Genomic DNA, 20,624 nt, shown 5'->3' on the forward strand with positions numbered 1-20,624 from the left:
GTTAGTTTGGTTATCGCTGATAACTTTTTCCCAGCGCAGTAGCAGTGACACAGTAAACTCGCCAAGTGCTAGTGAGACAACAATTAGCAGAAGCACATGGGTAGTTTTCAAAGTTGATTGCTTATGTTTTCTAAGAAGAGCTTTTAACTTACAGAGTATCAGTCTGTCCTGTTGTTAAGACCATTGTGAAACCATTTTACCTGCTAAAGTTTGACAGCCATTTGTTTCTTGTTCGTGGAGTTTGGTCATAAACTCCATATGAAGGTTTGTTAGTAATTGCATTCTAATATAAAAATGCAGACAGATTACCAACATGTTGCAGTCCCTCTGAGTACGTAACCACCGATGAGTGCAACCCATTTTCAGCAGGTTTCTTTGGGACTCGGCTAAACTCTTTGCCATATGGTTGTATTCTAGATAAAAGCGGTATTGCCGAGCGCCTCTGTCATTTAGCAGTTCAAGTGCTGTTCTGCAGCAAGTATGACCTTTTTAGAATTTCTGTTTCAAATCTATGAGGTTCTGGCTGAACTAATAGAGTTAATCACTGTGTTATCACAAACAGACTGCACATAATTTCCAAACTGGTCCCATTCAATCCCAAACTGATAGCCTACCGATTATCTCACTGATGTTTTATCTGCGTCTTCATGCACCAAAGACGCTTTTAAAACAGCAACTCAGTGCGATTGGTCGCACACCTGCTTCCTGTTATCAAAATCATTTCAATCACAAGTTCGTTGCCCACAGTCATCATTTAGTTTGTGCCTCAGGCTGTAGCATAACTGACTTTGTGTCATTCACTTCATTTCTTTGAGCAGCATAATTATCAGCTAGGCCTACTTTGGTTTTCTAGTTGTGCTAGAAAACCAAGCATTGCTAATACGAAAAATCTGTCAGCTGCTAATGACACTGTTCGGCTAACACTTTCCACTTGGCTAACAGCTACTGTGATAGTGTGACAAATGAGGGTTTTTATGACTGCGTAAAAGAGTACAAAATATGCTTATGTAAAGCTTTTGTACAGATATAAACTAAACATTACTCTTCTAATGTATTTTAAAATGACTGCATCTTAAGAAGGGTATAATTGGGTATAATTCATAAATGTATTTCATCTTGTTTATAAGCAGAGCTGATGAGTAATGTCTTCTGTTTTGTGAATCAAAGTTTTAATCCTTTCAAAATTTTGCAGTGGACTGGACCATGCAAGAGGGATTACACTACAGCTGGTTAGTTATTTAATAATGATAGGAAATAAGGACGTCTCCGGAGGGGAGAGAAACACATGGTGACTTTTCATTCCTGAGCTTTTAAGTGAGTGAAAGAGGGCTTAATTGGGACAAAATTGGTCCTGTTCCTTTTTTGTCTCTCAGCAGAGGTGACTGTGATGTGTTTTGATCAGTGCCACAGCAGGTCAGTAGACAGACATGCATATCGCAGACGTCTTCCTGCTGGGTTATGCTTCCATCTTTATGTGTACCCATGTGCATGTGTTTGTGTGTTTGATGACAAATGAGAGGAGGATCCCACAGAGACGGTGCAGACAACCTCTAGTCATTATCCTCTGGGAGGCTGTGCCTGATGTGGGCACTACTACATGTAACGCTTACACACTGTCCAGACACTCTGTGGGATTCTCTAGTCATTTATCAGCACTCTCAGATGTGAATACATACACAACACACACACACATGCTGTCTGTGTGGCTGGTGGGATTCTCAAGTCATTTAGCCTCAATCTAAGAGACAGCCTGCTTTTGATCAATGTCAGACGCTCACGCTCACCGTGGAGAGAGGAGTGAAAGGCAAGAAACGAGACAGACATGAGAGAGTGCTACTAAAGAGATTTGTAAAAGTCATTTGGAATATCTGAGCAGAGAAACAGAACAGACTGAAAATGTACCAAAAGATGGAAAATACACATGAAAGAGTCCTTTAATCTGAACCATCTAAATAATGTGCCACTTTACATCTTTGGTAAGTTTGTGTCATACGAAACATATTTCACAGAAGCATAAGTATTATACTAGATACTGTATAATATAAAGATAGGGCTGTTCAATATAACGATATATATCGGATGACGATATGAAAACCTCTATCATTTCATATCACGCTATCGTTTGTTTCGTTTTGTCACAAAATAAACAGTTTACAGCAATATTTTTTCATCGTTTTGATGGTCACTGTATAATTAAAGTTCTCTCTTTCTGTTATATTTAATATAACCACACTGCGGCTGGACAAGCGACGGCTTTTATGCATTGTCGTTAGCAACAACGACGATAAAACCATCACATGGCTCCGCCGTCCGCTTGTTTATTTTCCACATAAACTTTTCACAATAAAGATGAAGATTCTGTGCAGATTTTTCAAAATAAACTGAATCATGTGACATAGTATGCAGAGTGTTTACTGACGAGAAGCTAAAAAGAGCCGTCAGGGGCTAAAATAATAAACCTTAGAAACAGGCTTTTCCCCGCAGCACGCCGTGTAATAAATACTCACAAAGAAAATTGCGGCCATTTCAACTTATGTCACACTCGACTCCAGGTACACGACGCCCAGCTGAAAACACTGCACACAAGTCGAGTTGCCCAAGCCTCACAGAATTTACAGAAAATGTAAAATATTTGTGATATATATCATTGTCTGTACTAGAGCAGGGCGATATCACCAAAAATATTTTATCACGATATACATTTGAAAATTTGCGATAACGATATAACTGACGATATAATTGACACTAGACAAAATACTTTACAATACACAACTTTATTAGTACAAAAAAACCCATCAATGTATTTTCACTTAAACAAGCAGCTGTTTTTTTTTATGTGCATTAAAGTTATATAAAAATTTAACAGTGCAAATGCAAATTCCTCGCTGACAGTTTAACCAAAAGGCATTTCCAGTGGAAATTGGCCGACATATCCTGAGCATAACCATGTATAATATCCACAAAACTTAAAAAGAGGTTATACACACACAATACGGTAATATTATGTTGAAGCACAGTACGTATCACTCCGCGAGGCTCCAGCTTACGATAGCCGTAATGCTCCGAAAATCCATCAAGCGGTGCGACTTCGTAGCTTAGCAAAGTCGTACTAAAACATTTGACAGATTTCGAGCGCCGTGTACCACATAAAATCGTTTCCAGGTCAGTAAACACAACCAGAATTCATACATAAGGCACACTGAATTATAAGGGGCACGGTCGATTTTCAGAAAAATCAAAGAATTGATTTTAAGTGTGCCATATTTTCCAAAAAACACGGTAATAACGACGGCCCGCTAGTAGGGCTGCCACAAACGATTATTTTGATAGTCGACTAGTCACCGATTATTTTTGTGATTAGTCGACTAATCAGATCATCATCCATTGGATGTAAAACGTACAGCTTATTGCACCAGCAGCATCTGCTCTAATATAACTATCATTAGCTTACAGCTTTAAGTGTTTCAGGTCTGTGCTAACTAAAAATAAAGACAAGATGATAGTTTATTAAATTTTAATGAAATCTGCAGATTGTTTCGGTGAAGTTTAATAAACTCCTTGCTATCTAAAATATAACAGGACACCGGAGTAAATTCTCGAGCATCTCACACTTCTGATAATCAGTTGTCTGCTTGACGTTTATTCAGCTGTGTAAAAACTATAACTTTAATCTCAGCCAAACCGATTTACTCAGGAACAAATAAAATACTAAAAAAAAAAGCCAAACAATAACATGTTTAAGTTATCTAAGTGACTTATATGTTTAACCTGAGTAGCGAAAGACAGCAGTGGGTTTGAAAACGATCTGCTGGGAGTCCGGTGTTCTCACGGCTCTAGCGAGCCTCGCCCCCGGCTAGCTATCGAGCTGGTGGGTAACAGACGTCTCCGAAAACGTCGGCGCGCTTTTGAAAATATGTGGTGTCTTGATAAACTGAGCAGATATTTGAGGTTTACACAGCTACATTCTCGCCTGAAAATATGTTAAACGTTTATTTTGTGACCCAGAAAGAATAATAAGAGTAATATTAAAACTAACTAGCTGCCGCCATTGTTGGAAACTGAGCAGGGCTGCGCTATGAATTCTGGGACACAGCTTCTTCTTCTTCGGGGTTTAACGGCAGCTGGCATCCTTGTACATGCAGTGCTGCCATCTTCTGTTTCAGTCCGTTATTACACTCTTAAATCCTACTACTTATTCCTGCGTCTTTTGGGATCTTACAAAGCTTCAAACGACGCGTCGACTATTAAATCAGTCGTCGACGATTTTGATAGTCGACGTAATCGTGACTAGTCGACTAATCGTGGCAGCCCTACCCGCTAGCATGCTCTACCCGCTAGCATGCTCTACCAAAAATAGTGCTTTGTTGTGTGTCTGACGGATGAAAGCTAAACCAGTTCCACACCACTGAAGTTGCAGCATTTTTACAAACCAATTCTGGTTCATCCGTTTCATTCAACGATCCGCTTTCGCCCTTCTCATTCTCCGTTGCCGCCATGCTTTTTCCGCTGTGTGCGTATGAAAACAAAGGCACTGCGCATGCGCGTTTTACCCATATTCTATCGCGATAGTTCATTTTTTTAATTGTTGCCCAACATTATACCGGTATTACCGTGAACGGTATGATATGGCCCAGCCCTAGTCTGGACGATAGATGTCTTATATCGGGATATGAGATTTTGGTCGCACAGCCCTAAGATACTGTGTGTATAAAGTTAACCAATAGTGAAATCAAAATCTTGGGAAAAAAGTCACAAACAAACTGTTAGTTACGGAGAATTGAAGCCTCTCCCACATCAAAATTGGTTAAACAAGCAGTTTCTGAACATGCAAATGGAGTGCAATGAATTCATGATTCAGTCTAATATCAGGCAACATCGTGTTTGAAGTCCTTTGGCTTGTGGACCAGGAAGTGTGCTCTTAATATGGGAAAATATAGATGCAGATATAATGAAGGATATGGCGCTATGTGTGACCATCCACAGGCGTGGCTCGTTGTATCCCAAACGTAGTTATATTTGAATTTATCTTTGAGTACCTTAGATAGAAACTGCATTAAAGGTGAAGCCAGCCTTTATAGCTTAACAGCTATAACACCAAGATATTTGCGCAAAGCTGCGGTTATGGTAAATGATACACAAATGCACAGTTTTTATTTCATTTCTTCTCCAGTGCTTTAGAGTCGCATCTTAGAATCTTGCCTTTCCCGTGTAGCCTGTTAGCTGTCCACGTTGACGACTCCTCTGCCCCTGACAGCCATGGAGAGTTGCAGTAGGGAGTTGGCGGGCTTGGTGATGAGATGTCAGAGTTGTCAGCTATCACGGCGTAGGAGAGTCACCCAAATAACCCAGCGTACTGAGACCGATTAGCCTTGTTTTGAGGAAGGAGCCATAATTAATACCTTAAATTCCCTTCTATGCTATTTTGTTTCTGTTTGTTTTCTGTTGTTTGTTTTATAATTGTTCAATCTAAAAGCCATAGTAGGTCCTTAGACCATTAAGCAATCACTGACAGTCGTAGCAATCGAGACTGTGGGCAGGTAAGAGCCGGGACATCTGTCTGTGTGAAATGGAGCTTTCCTTGGATCGGCAGCATCACTCACTTTTCTAATGTGCCCAGTTAATCTTTGCTCTCAGTAAGACGTGTGATTTAACACGACCATCTATAAAAAAATGGATGAGATGGTAAATGAACCATTTGTGAATTGTAAAATATAATTTTTCTTTTTAAATTGACACTGTTCCAGAGAATTGTTTGCAATAGTCAGCCTCCCTCATTTATATGAAAAGGGATCTGGGTGGCTTCATTTCAGGGCTGTGTTGTAGTCAGTGAATAGGAGCATCCTGTGGACATAAAGAGAAATGGTGTAGCATTTTTGTAGCAAGGAACACTGTTGTGATTCACAACAGCGTGGCCTGTCGAGCTGGAAACTCTGTGCAGTTTCTGCGGCTTTGTGTGCTGGTATGATTCTCGGTGGATAGCCCACCAGAAGATAAGGGGAAAGAGAAAATTGTTTCATCTTCTTTTGATAAGTCTATTCTCAAAGAAAGTCCACACTGACAATGTTGATATGCTGATAATAAATGTGTATCTGTAGCCGATCTGAATGCACAGCGACTTTCGCAAAGCCAGTGAATCACAGCAGTGTAAAACCTCATATTGATTTCTTTTTTCTTTTACCTTCAGTTTTATTGTTGATTGAACAGGAGTCATGCCGGTACAGAGATCACAGCAGCTCAGTCACTCTGCTGGTAGATAACAAAATAGACAAACAAAGTGGAGAAAAATACAAAGAAGAGGCTCAGGACAGCGAATTGGACTGAAGAAGGAAAATACACGTTGTGGATACAGAGAGATCTGGAGCCGGCTAGATAAGGAGGCTAGATGTGAAAGGCCAATGAGAAATAAACAGAAAGGCCTTGAGAAGTATCGGACACAGAAAGAGATGGAGTAGAAGGAGAGAGAAATGAAAAGACACATTAAGGTTTGAAGTTAAACCTGAGATTAAATGGTGACATGTAGGGGCTGGAAGTTGGTTTAAGTGGAACAAACAGCTAAAGAAACTAAGAAATGTTCAGGGAGAAAAAAAACTGAGATGAATTTGTGTTCAGGACTGAGGCGAGAGACGGGCAAATAAACAGGAAGCAGAGTAGAGAAGAATGAGTAGAGTCGAGGGAAAGTAAAAAACATGATAGCAAACGGTGAGCAATTGAAGAAGTGAACGGAGAAAATGGGAGATGGAGAAAATAATGAAGAGGAGGTGGTGGACAGTTAAAGAATAGAGGTAAGGAGGCAGGTGATGGGGAAGGGGGGAAAGCTGGACAGATGAGGGGAAGGAGAGAAAGGAGGAGGGACGGGGAGGCGACATGAGGCAAGTTGGGGAGATGATGGGGAGAGAAATAGGTGACTGTCAGGAGGTAAAAAGCGAGAAGGGGAAGATGAGTGGATACCATGAGGAGATAAGTGTTTATGGAGGAAGGGTTGGAGATGGGCAGGGGATGAAGAGATGTACACAGACACACAGAGAGAAAGGGGCATAGACGTTGGCCCCTCAGCAGTCAAAACTTAATGAAGAAGAATGAGGAGCTTCAGCTTCCTGCTGGACCTGCTGCTGACCACATACACGTTCTCATTTAACTATGCACTCCTCAAGTTTTGACACAAAATTTATGAAGCGAACAAATAGTTGGACTCCTTTCACCTCATTGCTATGCATGAATAAATATTACAAAGTGTCTCATAGCTCTCTTAAAACTAGGCTTAATTAACGACCAGAGTTTCTCTCATTTTTTTGTATTTTGTTCAGAGATAAACCGTCTGAGATTAAACACTCGGGCATAGGCGTTTCAGACCAACCTTCTAAATTAGTGTGAGTTGCTTTAATTGGGGCTGAAGTCTACGCAGGGCTTTTATATCCGCTTTCCAAAGGCAGAACTTTTCTGCAAAGTTGATGTACCATAGAGCAGATAGTACTTTTCATCTCTTAGCTCTCTATTTGTGACTCTGTGACTTCCTGCCCACTAGAGAGAACAGGAATAAAACCTACAAAGAAAAGATGTTAAATTATAACAAATTGTAAGGAAGCAGTGTTCAGTGGGTTTTTTATGAAAGGTGTTGAATTGATTTTTAAAAAGTGACATTCATTTGGAGCCCATTTATGTCAGCTTCGTGTTTCTGTTCTGCTCTCGCTTGTAGGTCTGTTGTGCCTCATTAATGGTGACTGCCTACAGACACTGAGGAAAAAAGTCTTAAAAGAACTGTTGAACTTTTTCTCCCTCTCAGCTCACAGTTTTGAGCAAAAGTTGACAAAGTCTCAACAAAACACGATGGTATAACATGTTGTGTAATGATGGTCTGTTGACCGAAACAGGTTATTATTATTATTATTAATGTGATACTATGAGTTTGGCATGTAATAAAGCAATTGCCACCATGCTTTTTTTAGCACTATTTTCCCTGCTGGACTCCTGCATGTTTTGCCCCACAAAGTCTAATGTTATGACTAGATAGCCAGCAAAACGCACATCACATGATTTTGTTTTACGTTTACATCCTGAGGAAGTTACAGAACTATCATTCTGTTAGCTGAATGGAAACTGATATAGAGTTTAGATGCTAGCTGTCACGTGTTTCATGTAATGTTCAGCGTAGGGCAGAGGTGGGTAGTAACTAATTCAGTTTGCTCAGTTACATTTACTTGAGTAAGCTTTTAGAAAAAAATGTACTTTTAGGAGTAGTTTAACTACACTGTACTTTTTCTGAGTAATACTATTATGATGTATCGCTACTCTTACTTGAGAAAATATTCTGGCTACTCTACTCAGTGTGAATAACTTTAGTGAAAACAAAAATGAATCTTACTTTGACACAAACTTAGTTTATGTCAAAGTAAGATTTGTTGTTTTATTTTCTATCTGCTGAGCCTGTTGTGCAATTTGGAGAAGTATCATATATAACCTAACAAATATAGACCTATAGGGATAGGTAATATACCTACTCTAAATAATAGTTTAATATTGATTTGGAAAAGTGTTTCTCCAGCTGATATTTATTATTTTGTAATCATTATTTATATGAAGCATTTTATTTTCCTTTTCAGACTTTAAAATACCAAAATTTGCACTAAATGTTATATTTTTGTCTGTCTGATTATCTCATTGTTAAAGATTAAGTCAGATGTTACGATCAGTTACTCACTACTGAAGTTACTCACTACTTTTTTACTCTTCAGTAATTTTGTGGACGGCTACTTTTTACTTTTACTTGAGTAAAACTATGTTGAGGTAGTGTCGCTATTACTTGAGTACAATTTTTGGCTACTCTACCCACCTTTGGTGTAGGGTAACATTTACTGTACAGTGACATTGACTTGATGAATCAGTGAAATATACCCCAAATAATTCTAATCAAATTTTACCAATTTTAAAGCTTAAAGCTGTCGGCTGGCTCTATTTTTCTATGTTACTAGTTTAGTTCTAAAACCCAATGTTCTCATTTAAAAACAGAAATAATAAAAACACATTTTGACTCCTGAACATAAAAAGAAAGACCAAATGATGGCAGATGCTAAACTTGTCAATATTTTCTCCTGTGATTTAGGATTGTATCAAGTATGAAATGCAATTGTCAAATTTTTCATCTTTTTTCACAACAAGCTAAACGTACTATGGTTGTCATTAATGTTAAAGTTACATATCAGGTTTTTTATCTGCCATTTCTACTGTTACATAATGAAGAAAGGTGAAATTTTATTATTATTATCATTATCATGAAACAACTATAAATATGAGAAGATATAAGCTTACAGTTCATGATTAAAAGTCAAATATCTAAATGTACATTGGTAAAATATAAAATAAGTATAAATATATTTGAGAGACCAAGGCCAATCAGATATTTTTAACTGTCATGTTTGGATTTAGCCCATCAAAATCTGTAAAAAACGCTTTCTCACAAGCAACTTCTGAAAAGTTATTGCTGAAAATTCAACTTTACCTTTTCCACAGCATTTTCTAATTTTCCAGATTCTTGATCAAATTACTGCAGCAAACATATAAATATATGAACAATATAACATTTATGCTGCTGTGTGCCTATTAAACTGAAAAATATACAGAACCTAAAACTCTGTTTTTCCACCTGTGATGTTGGTGTATAAAAACTTTTTTTCCATTAGTGCAGTGAGTAAGTCACTCTCCCTGTGGATGCAAAGGTCAAAATGCTCACTGAGAACAACACATTTGTAAAAGTTCACATCCTTGCAGTTTGTTTGGAGTCTGTAGATTGTTTTTGGCCGTTACATTGTCACGTTTTGTATTCATTGCTGCATGTTTAAAGACTTTTGCTGACACAAAATCAGAAAAACATATAAAACATAACTTGTTTGTGCCTCATTGCATGTCGTCCGTGTGACTCAGAGTGTTTTTGTGTATCTGTGTGTTTATTGTCGGGTCCAGAGAGAGAGTTTAATGCTGTTGTCATGGATATCTGAGTCAGTGAAGAACAGCCTTTTTTTTTATTTTTTATAAAGAACAGAGGGATGGACTTCAGGACACTCTAATGTGTGTTTTTAAATTAAAAAAAAAAAAAAAATACGCCTCTGTTCTTTGGAACATCTATGCTTTGTTGTTCTGCCTGACAAAATGCCCACAGTGAAGGGGGAGAGAAAGAATGTCCATCAATCATCTCACCTTTCATGTGTAGACTTACCTTTTTATAGACACAATCAAATATAGACACATATACACAGTAGACATGCCCAGCTATATTTACATCAGGATCTGGGTTTTGTTCAAAAGTTTGTCAGTTCGTGAGTGTAAATGTTCATCGGTTTGTTTTTGCTGTACTCTGTTTGTTTTTGTTTTTTTATCTTTCTTTAAAGATTTTCCTTCATCTGTCAGTTTAGTTTCTCTGCCTTTGCTTCATTTTAAACCAGCACCTTTCATCTCACTTCTTAGTCTGTCTGCAACTCTTTCTCTTTTCTTTCTCCGCGTCTTTCCCGCTCTCTTTGTCTCTCTTGTTTTATTCCGTCTTGTCTCCTGTTTCTTTTCTTTTTTCCTTGCTTTCTCTCACCCGCTTCCTTCATTTTTCTCTCCCCCGCGCCGCAGCTGACTTATTGATTTCATTTTCATACTGTTGGCAGTTGTTCCCTCCTTCATAAACCATCAGCGTTGCCTCCTTTCAAGCCGGCATTGATCATTGTACAGCCGATCACAACCAATCTCCACTGAGCATCATTATCTGCTCTCGCTCTTCCTCTTTTGTTGTCTCCTCTGTCTTGTATTCTGTGCTTTGTGGGTTGTATTTTTCAATCTAGCTATTCGGTGCTGTGGGGTTCTGTACATTTAGTTATTTGGGTAGTGAAGTTTTGTCTCCCCCCGCCTTATATTCTTGAATATTATGAGAAACAAAACTAAGCAGCAGGCTTTTCTACCTTCAGAAGTCGGGACTTTAGGACAGGTTGTTTGGCGTAACACGTGTTTCTCTTCCACTAGTACCTGCTTGGCTAAGCTTGACTCAATTTTGGGGGGTTTTCGTTACCTGGAACCAGGTACTTTTTTTTAAGTAGGGTTCCAATATAAGTATGAGAGCATCGGGATTTGGCCAGTCCTCATGTAACTGGTGTTAATGAAAAAGAGTACTGCAATTAAAAGACTTATGTTATGTATTTCAGTCAAAAAGTTCTGCTTTCTGGTTTGCAAATCTCTTCAATAATCACAGTGCAAGTACGTACAACTACTTATACCAGCTGTTTTGTTGCACGTTGAACTTTTTCTAAGAGCTGTAGCACACGTCTTTCTCCTCCTGCACGTCCCCTCTCTCCCTCTGTCTCTGTATTTCCCTTTCTCTGTCTTTTGTCGCGGTGCGAGGAGCGATCGAACATCCCATCAAACCATATCCAGAGCCTCTGCTTCTTCTTTCATCCGGTGGCCCTCAGACACCACAAAGCTTTCAAACAAGGGCGGAGTTGTGGGGGTGGGGTGGGGGTAGAGTTGAGGGTATTCTCAGCTGCCTCCCGAGGAGAATTTTCACCATCTTTTGTGCTCTTTCCTCGCTGTATCCTGACCTTTCTGAGCGCCACCACTCCCGTCGGCTCGCGCCACCAGACCCCCAACTCTGTCTCCCTCTTTCTGTTTGCTCCAACAGGGGTCCCGATAATAATTCAGCACGGTGCCGTATTGTGTACTATTGAAAGCCACCTAGGCTGCATAAGCAATTGACACACTTAGTTGGTTTTTTTTGGGTTGTTGTTGTTTTGTTTTGTTTTCTGGGCACACACCAGACCGCCATTCTGGTCGGCGTTTTATCGGCCCCTCTTGTGTGTGCTTAGGAAGAGGTTTTGTGGAACCAAGACCACCAGCTGGGATAAGAGAGGACAACAGCGGGGCTTTTAGGTGGGTCTTTCACTGGCTTTTGTCACCCCGAAACAGCCACAACATTATCGGAACAGTCCACTTTCTACCAGCCTCTCCTTTGTGTCCCATTGTGACTCAATCCGTCTGTCTCTCCACTTCTTTTTTTTCCTTTATGATTTGAAGCCTGCCTTTCCTTTGTGATTGCTCTTCATTCACACCCTGTATTTCTAAAAATATCGATTTCCTTCTCTCAGTCTCTTCTCTAGCCCTATTGTAAATAAAAAAATACCAATGTTTTATTACCCGCTTGCAGAGCTGTTGGGTTTTCATGTGAAACCTGTTTTCATGTAAATATACTGCAGGCATTTGACGTTCTTTTGTCCCACAAATCCACAAAAAGCAGCACGTTATATTTATTGTACTAAACAATGACATCTGAACTTCATTTACTGGATTTATAAAAGTCTCATTTCTTTAGATTTTGTGAGGAAAATGGGAAGTAGATGCAGATGTTTACTGAAATGGGCAAATATCTATAGAAATGCGTTGCATGGGGCAACAACAGAGTTTGTAGTTTTAAATGCTTCAACATCACTTTTGGTACGACCCACTGGTTTCTTCATCCCAGCCTGAACTTTCAGGGCAGCTTCCTTGTCATTCCTTTAAGTAGTTCTCAGGAATAGTTCCCCAGCTTCTTGAAGGACGTTTAAAGCTCTTCTTTGGATGCTTCTGCCTTTTGTTCTGTTCTCTGACACGATGTTGTTAGAGTAAGGCCTTCCCCACATAATATCTCTTCCTGCTGATTTTCAGTTCAGTAGTCATATTAAGATAGAAATCTTGGATCAATCAGAATAACTCACAACAACACATTGATTTGCAGTGACCCTCTCTTCTAAAGAGACTTATTTTATTTCCTGACTTAATTTAGTGTCTCCCAACTCATTACAAAACATCCTTCCCTCTCTTACGGAGCATATAATTACAGATGAGGTTTGTCAACATAAAATTTGAATTCACTTTTTTAGCAGTTGCTTTCTCCTTTTTTCGTCATTTATCAAGAAAACACTGGAATCTTTGTCTTGTTTTTCAGGCGGCTTGCTGCTTTCCTCGGCCTTATATCTTTGGAGTCTTTTTTTTTTTTCTCCCACTAAGTGAAAATACTTAGTAGCTCCCCTCCCACTTCTTGTTTTTGATAGAAGTGGAGGCCAAGTGATGATCTAGGTTGCCTAAAATGAACTTTGTTAGTGGAGCCAATCTAGTACGTGTTCTCCTCCACATTCCCCTCCATCTTCATCCCTCTGTCCCTCAGCAGTGGAGTGGTCAGGCCTATCAACCGCAGAGCCTCACCTGGGAGCCCCAATTGCCTGCCAGTCATCAGATAAAATGGATTTCCAATTGAGTCAAGGCTCCCAGGCTGGGTGCGGAGTGGGGAACAGCCTGACTCTGCTCTCCTACCTCTCCTGACTTTTTGTTGTTATTTATTTCTATCTCCTACAGTGGTCAGCCCCGGTCTCTCTTCTCCTCTCTTCAGTCCCTTCACTCTGCCTCTTTAATCTTCTAGCCGGAGCCACATGAACTGAAAATAGGCTCACTGTAACAGCCCGTAACCATAACCAAGGCACTAGCTGGTCAAAAGTCAGAAAGAACCTCAGCAAGTCTTCATAGTCGGTGACTACTTTAATTTAGAAGGTGTCTTCAATTAGAGCATGGGTCTAAAGGCCACTTTAGTGTTCAAGTAGGACAAAACAAACAAAACACCCTCAAATATTTCCAAAAATGTTGTTTTGTTTTTATAAATTTCAAATATTGTATAACAAGACAAAACTGCAAACGTGAACACAATCTTTGTTTCTTCTCACTCTTAACTAACTGAAGCCTTTCACTGAACTACCAAATAAAAACACTATAACTCTCCTACTGGCCAGACATGTGGCAGCAGTTGTTATAAGTTTATTCGTATTTAACAGAATAAAAATAAGTTATAAGTGTTTTGTTTACAAATAACTCTCTCACTGAACTAACACAGCCAATCCCTCAACGTGTAAGTGCTCTCTGCTCATATTGTTTTCATATTAAATCATTTTTTGTTTTTTAAAGAACTAATTTAACATTGTACTTAAAAACAAACAAATCCTCGCTAACAAAAAAAGGTTCAAGGGCCAAATTTCATTAGATTTCTTTACGTCAATATACAGGCCACGAGCAGGGGTGACATGGGCCACAAGTGGCGAGTTTGAGACCCCCTAGATTAGAGCAACAGGTGGGAAATCCATTAGTTTTTGCTCGTTAGTACAGTAGATGTGGAAAAATACAGTTTTCAGAACTGCTCAGAGGGCTAATTAATCTGTTTAATAATTTGTTGTGTGTAAACTTTGTCATACTACACAGGCCACATGCAGTCTGCTTTCAGCTTGAGTGAGTCTGACCGGTGACATCTCCTCTCTGAAGTTTAGCTACATATCTAATCCCCGAGATTCTTAAAGTGAAGAAGGGGGGGTCATTTCAACATCACAGCTTAGTTTTTCTGCATTGTGTAAAAATGCTGTAAATGAAAGGAGTTTGTCAGCGTGACTCTTTCTTTCTCTTAAATTGTAATAATTGTGTCAAATTCTAGAGAAAGTCCCTGTAGTTCCCGGCCCAGACTGTCTCGTAATCATAAAACAACTTTTTTTTTTTATTAATTCACAGAAAATATTTAACTGTGGAAAACAATAAAAAAAAAAAAACAAATGAATGGCAATCAGGAAGAAATGTTTTAACAGTTATGAAACACTGGTAAAAGTCCAAATGTTTGCCCTCCTTCACATTTTCCAAAGCTGTCAAGTGAGCTGGATCGAAATCCAGGTGGATTTTGGCTCCCTGCTTTAAACACTCACAAGACTCTGACAACAGAGTCCATCTGCTTTGAGAATTTAAATCGTACAAAAGAAAAATGATCAGGTGAACTTGATCCTGGAATGTAAAAGATCCCATGTCAATGTTTTAAAGCCATAATACAGGTTCATTTGTTAGCTGGTTTGCAAAGGTGCCGTTCAGCATGCTGTACATTTCTAACTAGAGTTCTTGTCTCTCTTATAAGGGTTTTTCGTTTTCTTTGTCATTTTCGATGCACAGATTGTAATTGTGTCCTACCATTTTTCTGTTTTGCGTATCCAACTCACTCTTGTTTTCTTTCATGGTCAAGACTCTTTTCATGTCTGTTGCTTTTCAGCGAGCGAGCCAGTATTAGATTTCTTCTTCACTAAGGTAAACAACAGGAGAGGAGATACGCCTTCATGGCTTACATTATTATAGATGAACACAAACTACTCGTGTGGGCAAAAGTGTATAGAGGAGAATGAAGAGACACTGGAAGGACAAAAAAAAAAATCAGTGAAATAGAAGAGTCGAGGAAAGTGACAAAGAATTGAAAGGGAATGGGAGATGAGGAGACTAAACCAGAGGCATCAGATGAGAGGACAAAAGAGGGGAGTCATATTGATCACACTGCTCTGTAAGTCTCTCTGTGGTTATAATGGTTTGAGTTTCACAGCTGGAGTGAACTCTGCAGTGCTTAGAACAGATACCACGTGCTCTCAGCACACACATGCACATATAGCACATCCATATACGCAGTGTGTCTAGCAGGCGGCTTCAAGTCAATGCGCCCCCAGCTCTCAGTCAATTGAGCTCGTTGCATCGTTCCACTTGGGCTAACCCTCCTCCCTGCTGCTGTCTAGTCTTTGAGGCCAAGTGGGGCAGAGTTGGATCAATTTTTTTTTGACTTGGAAACCAAAGCAAATATGCAAGAGATTCATTTTACGATAAAGAACCTTGGGTTAAAAACAGATTTTTTTTTTTTTATAGATGATTTCTGATCATAGAACTAAGCTTAATGGGCAGTGTGAGTTGAAAAATATGAGAGGATCAGGACAAGTTATTGCTGTTCATTTTTAGGGGAGCATCCATGTAGCGAGAGACATGTAATGTCTGTTTGGGGCCTTTAGCTAAAAAATAAATAAATAAATAAATAAATAAACAAAGGTAAACACCTGTTTCTGTTTCCAACACAACATTCTGTCATAGTTTGTGTTGTCTGTACATGTAGCGTTGCGTAGTTGTTGCCATTTTTTGTGTGACCTCAATAAATCCAGGGGAATACTAATCACGCCCTGTCCACAGAATTTACATGAAAAAACAAAAATTTCAGTCAGCTACAAAAGCGCTCTTTGCAAACGCTCGATAAAATTTCACACGAGCTTGTGCTGCTGTCTTATGAATGCGTTACATGTGCTTCCTTGTACTTGATTGCTTCACATTTGCACTTGAAAAATAATCATAGTATATCTGATCCTCCATTTACAGCAAGTGTTGAACTTTCCTGTGGAAATGAGCTTATATAATAGCTAGGAGTCATCTCATTAGGTAATGTCTCTGTTTTCAAAGGAAAAGTTCTGAAAGACCTTCACATATGAGACCAATTATCTGTCCATTAGTTTTATACAATATAGCTGTATATATTCTGTAAAATGTATTACCTTAGCATTTCAAAAAGCTGCCTTCCAAGGTTGTAGAAACAGCTCTGTATGATGTCAGGGCTCAAGTCAAATTAGCGTGAGATTAGTTTAGTTTGTTGGTATCGCTCTTAGAATCACTGCGCCAGCAATTCAAGGTGTTAATTGATCGTTGCCATTTCACGTGAGAGCTCACAATCTGAGCGAACCCCTCTCATGGTACATAAGACAAGGTCGCTGGAATGATGGTGTCAGACGCGTCTTCTTTCCAGGACGATTTGTTGCTAGGGTTTCAAGGACCGCATTGATCTTAGGTTGAAGGATGAAGGTTGCACTCCGTGGATCAATTGCATGCAGCTGTTTTTAAATAGCAGGAAGGTACGCCTGATAGGCTGCGCATGCTGGAGCTTGGAGGTCATTTTGTTTGAAAGCTGCAACAACTGCAGCAGAAAAATGCTCGTACGACAGAGACTTTTTCTTGAAGGTTTTTTTTTTTTTTCCCACAACTGTGAATCTAGTGACCAAAACCTTTTTATTATAGCTTTGAAGCATCAGCTGTATGATCTAAACCCTTTTTTTCTTCTTCATATTGATTTAGATGGACGAATGTTTGAAGGCCAGGACACTGACACCGTCATCCCTGTTTGGTTTTGTGCTGCTCATACAAATACTAAATACACAGTGTACTGATCAGCCACAACATTTAAACCACCTGCCTGAAATCGTCCCTTTAATGCCACACAAAGACTCCATCAGGGCATAGACCCAGCAGCTCTTGGGAGATTCTGTAGTATCTGGCACTGGGACATTGGCAACGCATCCTTTGGGCCCGGTGGGATACTTAATCGAATTCAGATCTGTGGTGGTTGGAGGCTGGGTCAGTGCCCAGGGCTCTTTGTAAAGCATTACCTGAGCAATTTGATAGGTGGAGTTTTTCTCCATGGGGCTGGATGTGTGTCCACAGTGTGTACAGTGTGTGTGTTCTTGGCCTACAACCACGTTTAGTTGCAGTTTGTAAGTCTCAAAGTAGCATTCAAGATGGTCAGTGATAGTCACTCCACTCGTCAGTTGTTTAAATGTTGTAGCGTCAATTTTTTTTTTAAAATATCTGACAAAATGATGACAGTTGAATGCCATTAGGGTCAGCTGTAAGCTTTATTTTTTAATCAGAAACAAGTCAAGAATTTCTCATAAACCTCCTGAAGTTTCAGTTTATTTTTTGGGTTTGCTTATTTCCATTACCAGAGTAATCCCTAGTCTTACCCGCCTGACCTTTCAGCTGTGGTCAGTTAAAGGTGGCAGAGAATAAACAAAACGGGGACAACCCTTCCACCTAAGAACGCCTTCAAAGGTCAGCAGGCGTGGCTGCTGTGCAGATGGACTAATTCTCTGTTCTTTCTTCTCTCTCAGAACCTGCTGGTCAACCACGGATGAAGAGTGGGAGGAAAAGGGTAAAACCGTTACATGACGACAAGCTTTTACTTAAGCACTAATGGCAGCACTGTGGTCGCATCCTTGTTTTGCTTTATGAAAGAGATAGTTTGCTGTTAGCATGCCTTTTTTTTTTGTGCTATTTTTTTTGTTATTGTGCTATTTATCTGCGGTGTGATCCGTTACACTATTATTCTGCACTGCTACATACTGCAGAGAAATAAACAAGAAATGAGTGTGTATATTAGGCTCACGGGTTGAGGCGGTGCACTTTCAATTCAGTCATTTATGAGCGCTGTGATAAAGTATCTGCACTCTTCATGATTCTCCCCCTTTTTTTTTTTTTTTTTTTTTTGGTGCGTTTCTCACATTTACATGTTTTAGATCATCAGGCATAGATGACTGTTTACTCTTAATAAATGATATCATTTAAACTCTCTGACTAATATCAAAATTTGCCTGATGATGTGAAGCATGTAACTGTGCTACAAAATAAGAAATCAAGAAGGGGGCAGATGATTTTTGACAGCACTTGAATGAGATCGGTGGAAAATGTTTCTTAAAATCTGACTTGTAAAGATGCATTCAGGGGCACTCCTCCATCAGCTGAATGTGGAGATCAGGTTACGTCCAAACCCGTGCTAAATTTTGAAGGGTTAAAAAGACTGGAAGTCATTTAAGAAGTGAGCTGAATCAGGTGCACAGGGACCGTCCTTGTTTTGATCTCAGATTGAAAGAAGAACTGACTCACTTGTTTTTCTTTTGAGCTTTATAGATTTGTATTTTTTTAATGACACAGGAATATGCTCAGGTAATCCTGGCCATGACTTTAATTCATCAGACCCGTGATGTATTATATGAGTTTATTAAACCATTCATATCCTCTCACGGTTTTGTGTCTTCAGTTGTGTGTTTGTGTGCCTAATTCTGCCTTGCTTCCACTTTTAATAGCTGAGTGAATTTAATTTCACTGCAGTGGTTTATTCATTTCTCTAAAGAAATGCAAAAAAAGGAACCTTGGGACATTCTATATAGATGAAGCACCATCCATGATAATCTATTAAAACCTTTCTAAGTCGTTTTGAAGGTACAGTTCAACTCAGGCTCAGTTTGAAAATGAAATGCTGCCATTGAGCAAACTGTTCTGTGACTTTTAGTGACTTTTTTTCTAATAAATCTGTTTGAAATCAGTTTAAGAGACTGTGAGCTGAAAAATAAAACCCATTAACCCCCATTACGGGTTAAAAAATAATGTCAAAAGCAGGTTTCCTGCCAAACATAACTCAAAACAGTGGAGATGAAGAGAGTCATGTTAATATTTATTGTCAAAGATCAGTGAGGAATATTGGCAAAAGTAGATCAATGTACTTTGTTTTAAATTAAGAGTCTACCAGCTAATTTGTCTTTCTTTTTTCAAATTGTGATTTTTAAGGCCTCTCAAGCCTAGAGACCAGTTGGCAATCCCCCACCAATGTCTGGTCTCGAGTGGTCGCTGGGTTCTCACAGAACGGATGTAGCACCAAAACCCTCACACAGTTTGTGTGAAACATGCTAACTTGTCGCTGACCAGTCTCCAGGCCTGCATGAATGCGCTTATAGCAGTTGATTTTACAGCAACAGCTAGCAACCTCCAGAAACTTTTTGCCAGTGAATACAAATTCTTCCCTACCAGTAAGTGGTTGCCAACGATTCTCTAGGCCTGTGTAAAAGGAGCCTAAAGGCTTTTTAATCTGTGCTGTTTTTACGTGCCAAATGCCAATCAGTTGGCATGCAAACAGAGGTTTCTAAAGAAGATACAGAAACAAGTGGATACTTTCAAACGTTTTCACCCAAGTCACGTAAGAAATAAGAAACCGCTGTGAAGATTTTTTCCTGCTGCTACATGAATGGAATAGAAATATTGTAATTCCTGGTTTCATTGTTGTTGGTGGGGCCAGCCTCTCTCGCATCATACAGACTTCACATACTTGCAGGGTTACTGTTTTATTTTTTTTATCTCATTGATATTACCCCACTGTGTCCTCTTACCTGTCTTAAAGTAGAATCAGATCCACACATAAAATGATTATGCTAGCCAAACACACTAGCTTTTACTGTTAAGGGCAATGCATTTTTAATTTGTACTGACTCTGTCAGCAGTGCACAGTTCCTCTATGTAGCAGCTCGTGCTCGTTTTTTGACAGAAAGCCAGTTTTATATATTTCAGGCAGTAAAGCAAAAAGGAGCTGCCACAGAGAGCACACTGCACCTGCTCATTAAGGGAGCTGACTTGTACTGTAAAGCTACTGATGTGTGCAGTATGAAATCAGATCACACAACAAAAGCTGATTATTGAGTGACTCTTTGATTTAAACTGAATGAATTTATTTTTGCCATACAGACACCACTTACTCTTCTGCTGTGACGGGGCACACTCAGTATTATCTGTACTACCTGTGCTATCAAACCCCACTTTGTGTTATTGCTGACTGAGCTGCAAAATAACAAATAGAAGCTTTCAAATGTCCCTAAAATGCTCTGCATTACTTTGCTTGAGCCCAGAGAAGATTTTCAGACTGTGTGACCTCCAGTACCAAGTCCTGACTGTGAAGTTGTGAGATAGCAGCGCACAGCCTGCCACTTTTCCAGTCTTCATCCCAGTATAGGGAATGTTTCCTCTCATAAAAGTAGCAGATAAATGTATGTTGTTAAAACTAGAGCCGATATTGGCTATTTACAAACTATATCAGCACTGGCTAATATATTGTCTAATATTAAAATTAGTTCATATTAAAACTAAGTAATCACCACCAGAGTGGACTCTACAATTTATCCACTGCAACGTGTTCAGAACGCAACAAACCAGCT

General features: G+C 39.3%; 1 protein-coding gene across 2 annotated transcripts in view; it reads left to right on the forward strand.

Moving 5' to 3' along the window:
- The window catches only part of chchd6a (coiled-coil-helix-coiled-coil-helix domain containing 6a), a 72,614-nt gene extending 53,946 nt beyond the window's left edge, over positions 1-18,668 (forward strand). Inside the window, exon 9 of one of the 2 annotated variants that reach the window (XM_040013702.1) lies at positions 17,757-18,668. In XM_040013702.1, coding sequence (XP_039869636.1) covers positions 17,757-17,780 — 24 coding nt within the window. In that variant the 3' untranslated portion in view covers positions 17,781-18,668. Of the gene's footprint in view, positions 1-17,754 lie in introns of both variants that reach the window. The other variant, XM_040013701.1, reaches the window with a different exon arrangement.
- Positions 18,669-20,624: the final 1,956 nt, after the last annotated feature.

Source organism: Simochromis diagramma, unplaced genomic scaffold (genome assembly GCF_900408965.1).
Source record: "Simochromis diagramma unplaced genomic scaffold, fSimDia1.1 OVJJ01000705.1, whole genome shotgun sequence".
NCBI lineage: Eukaryota > Metazoa > Chordata > Actinopteri > Cichliformes > Cichlidae > Simochromis > Simochromis diagramma.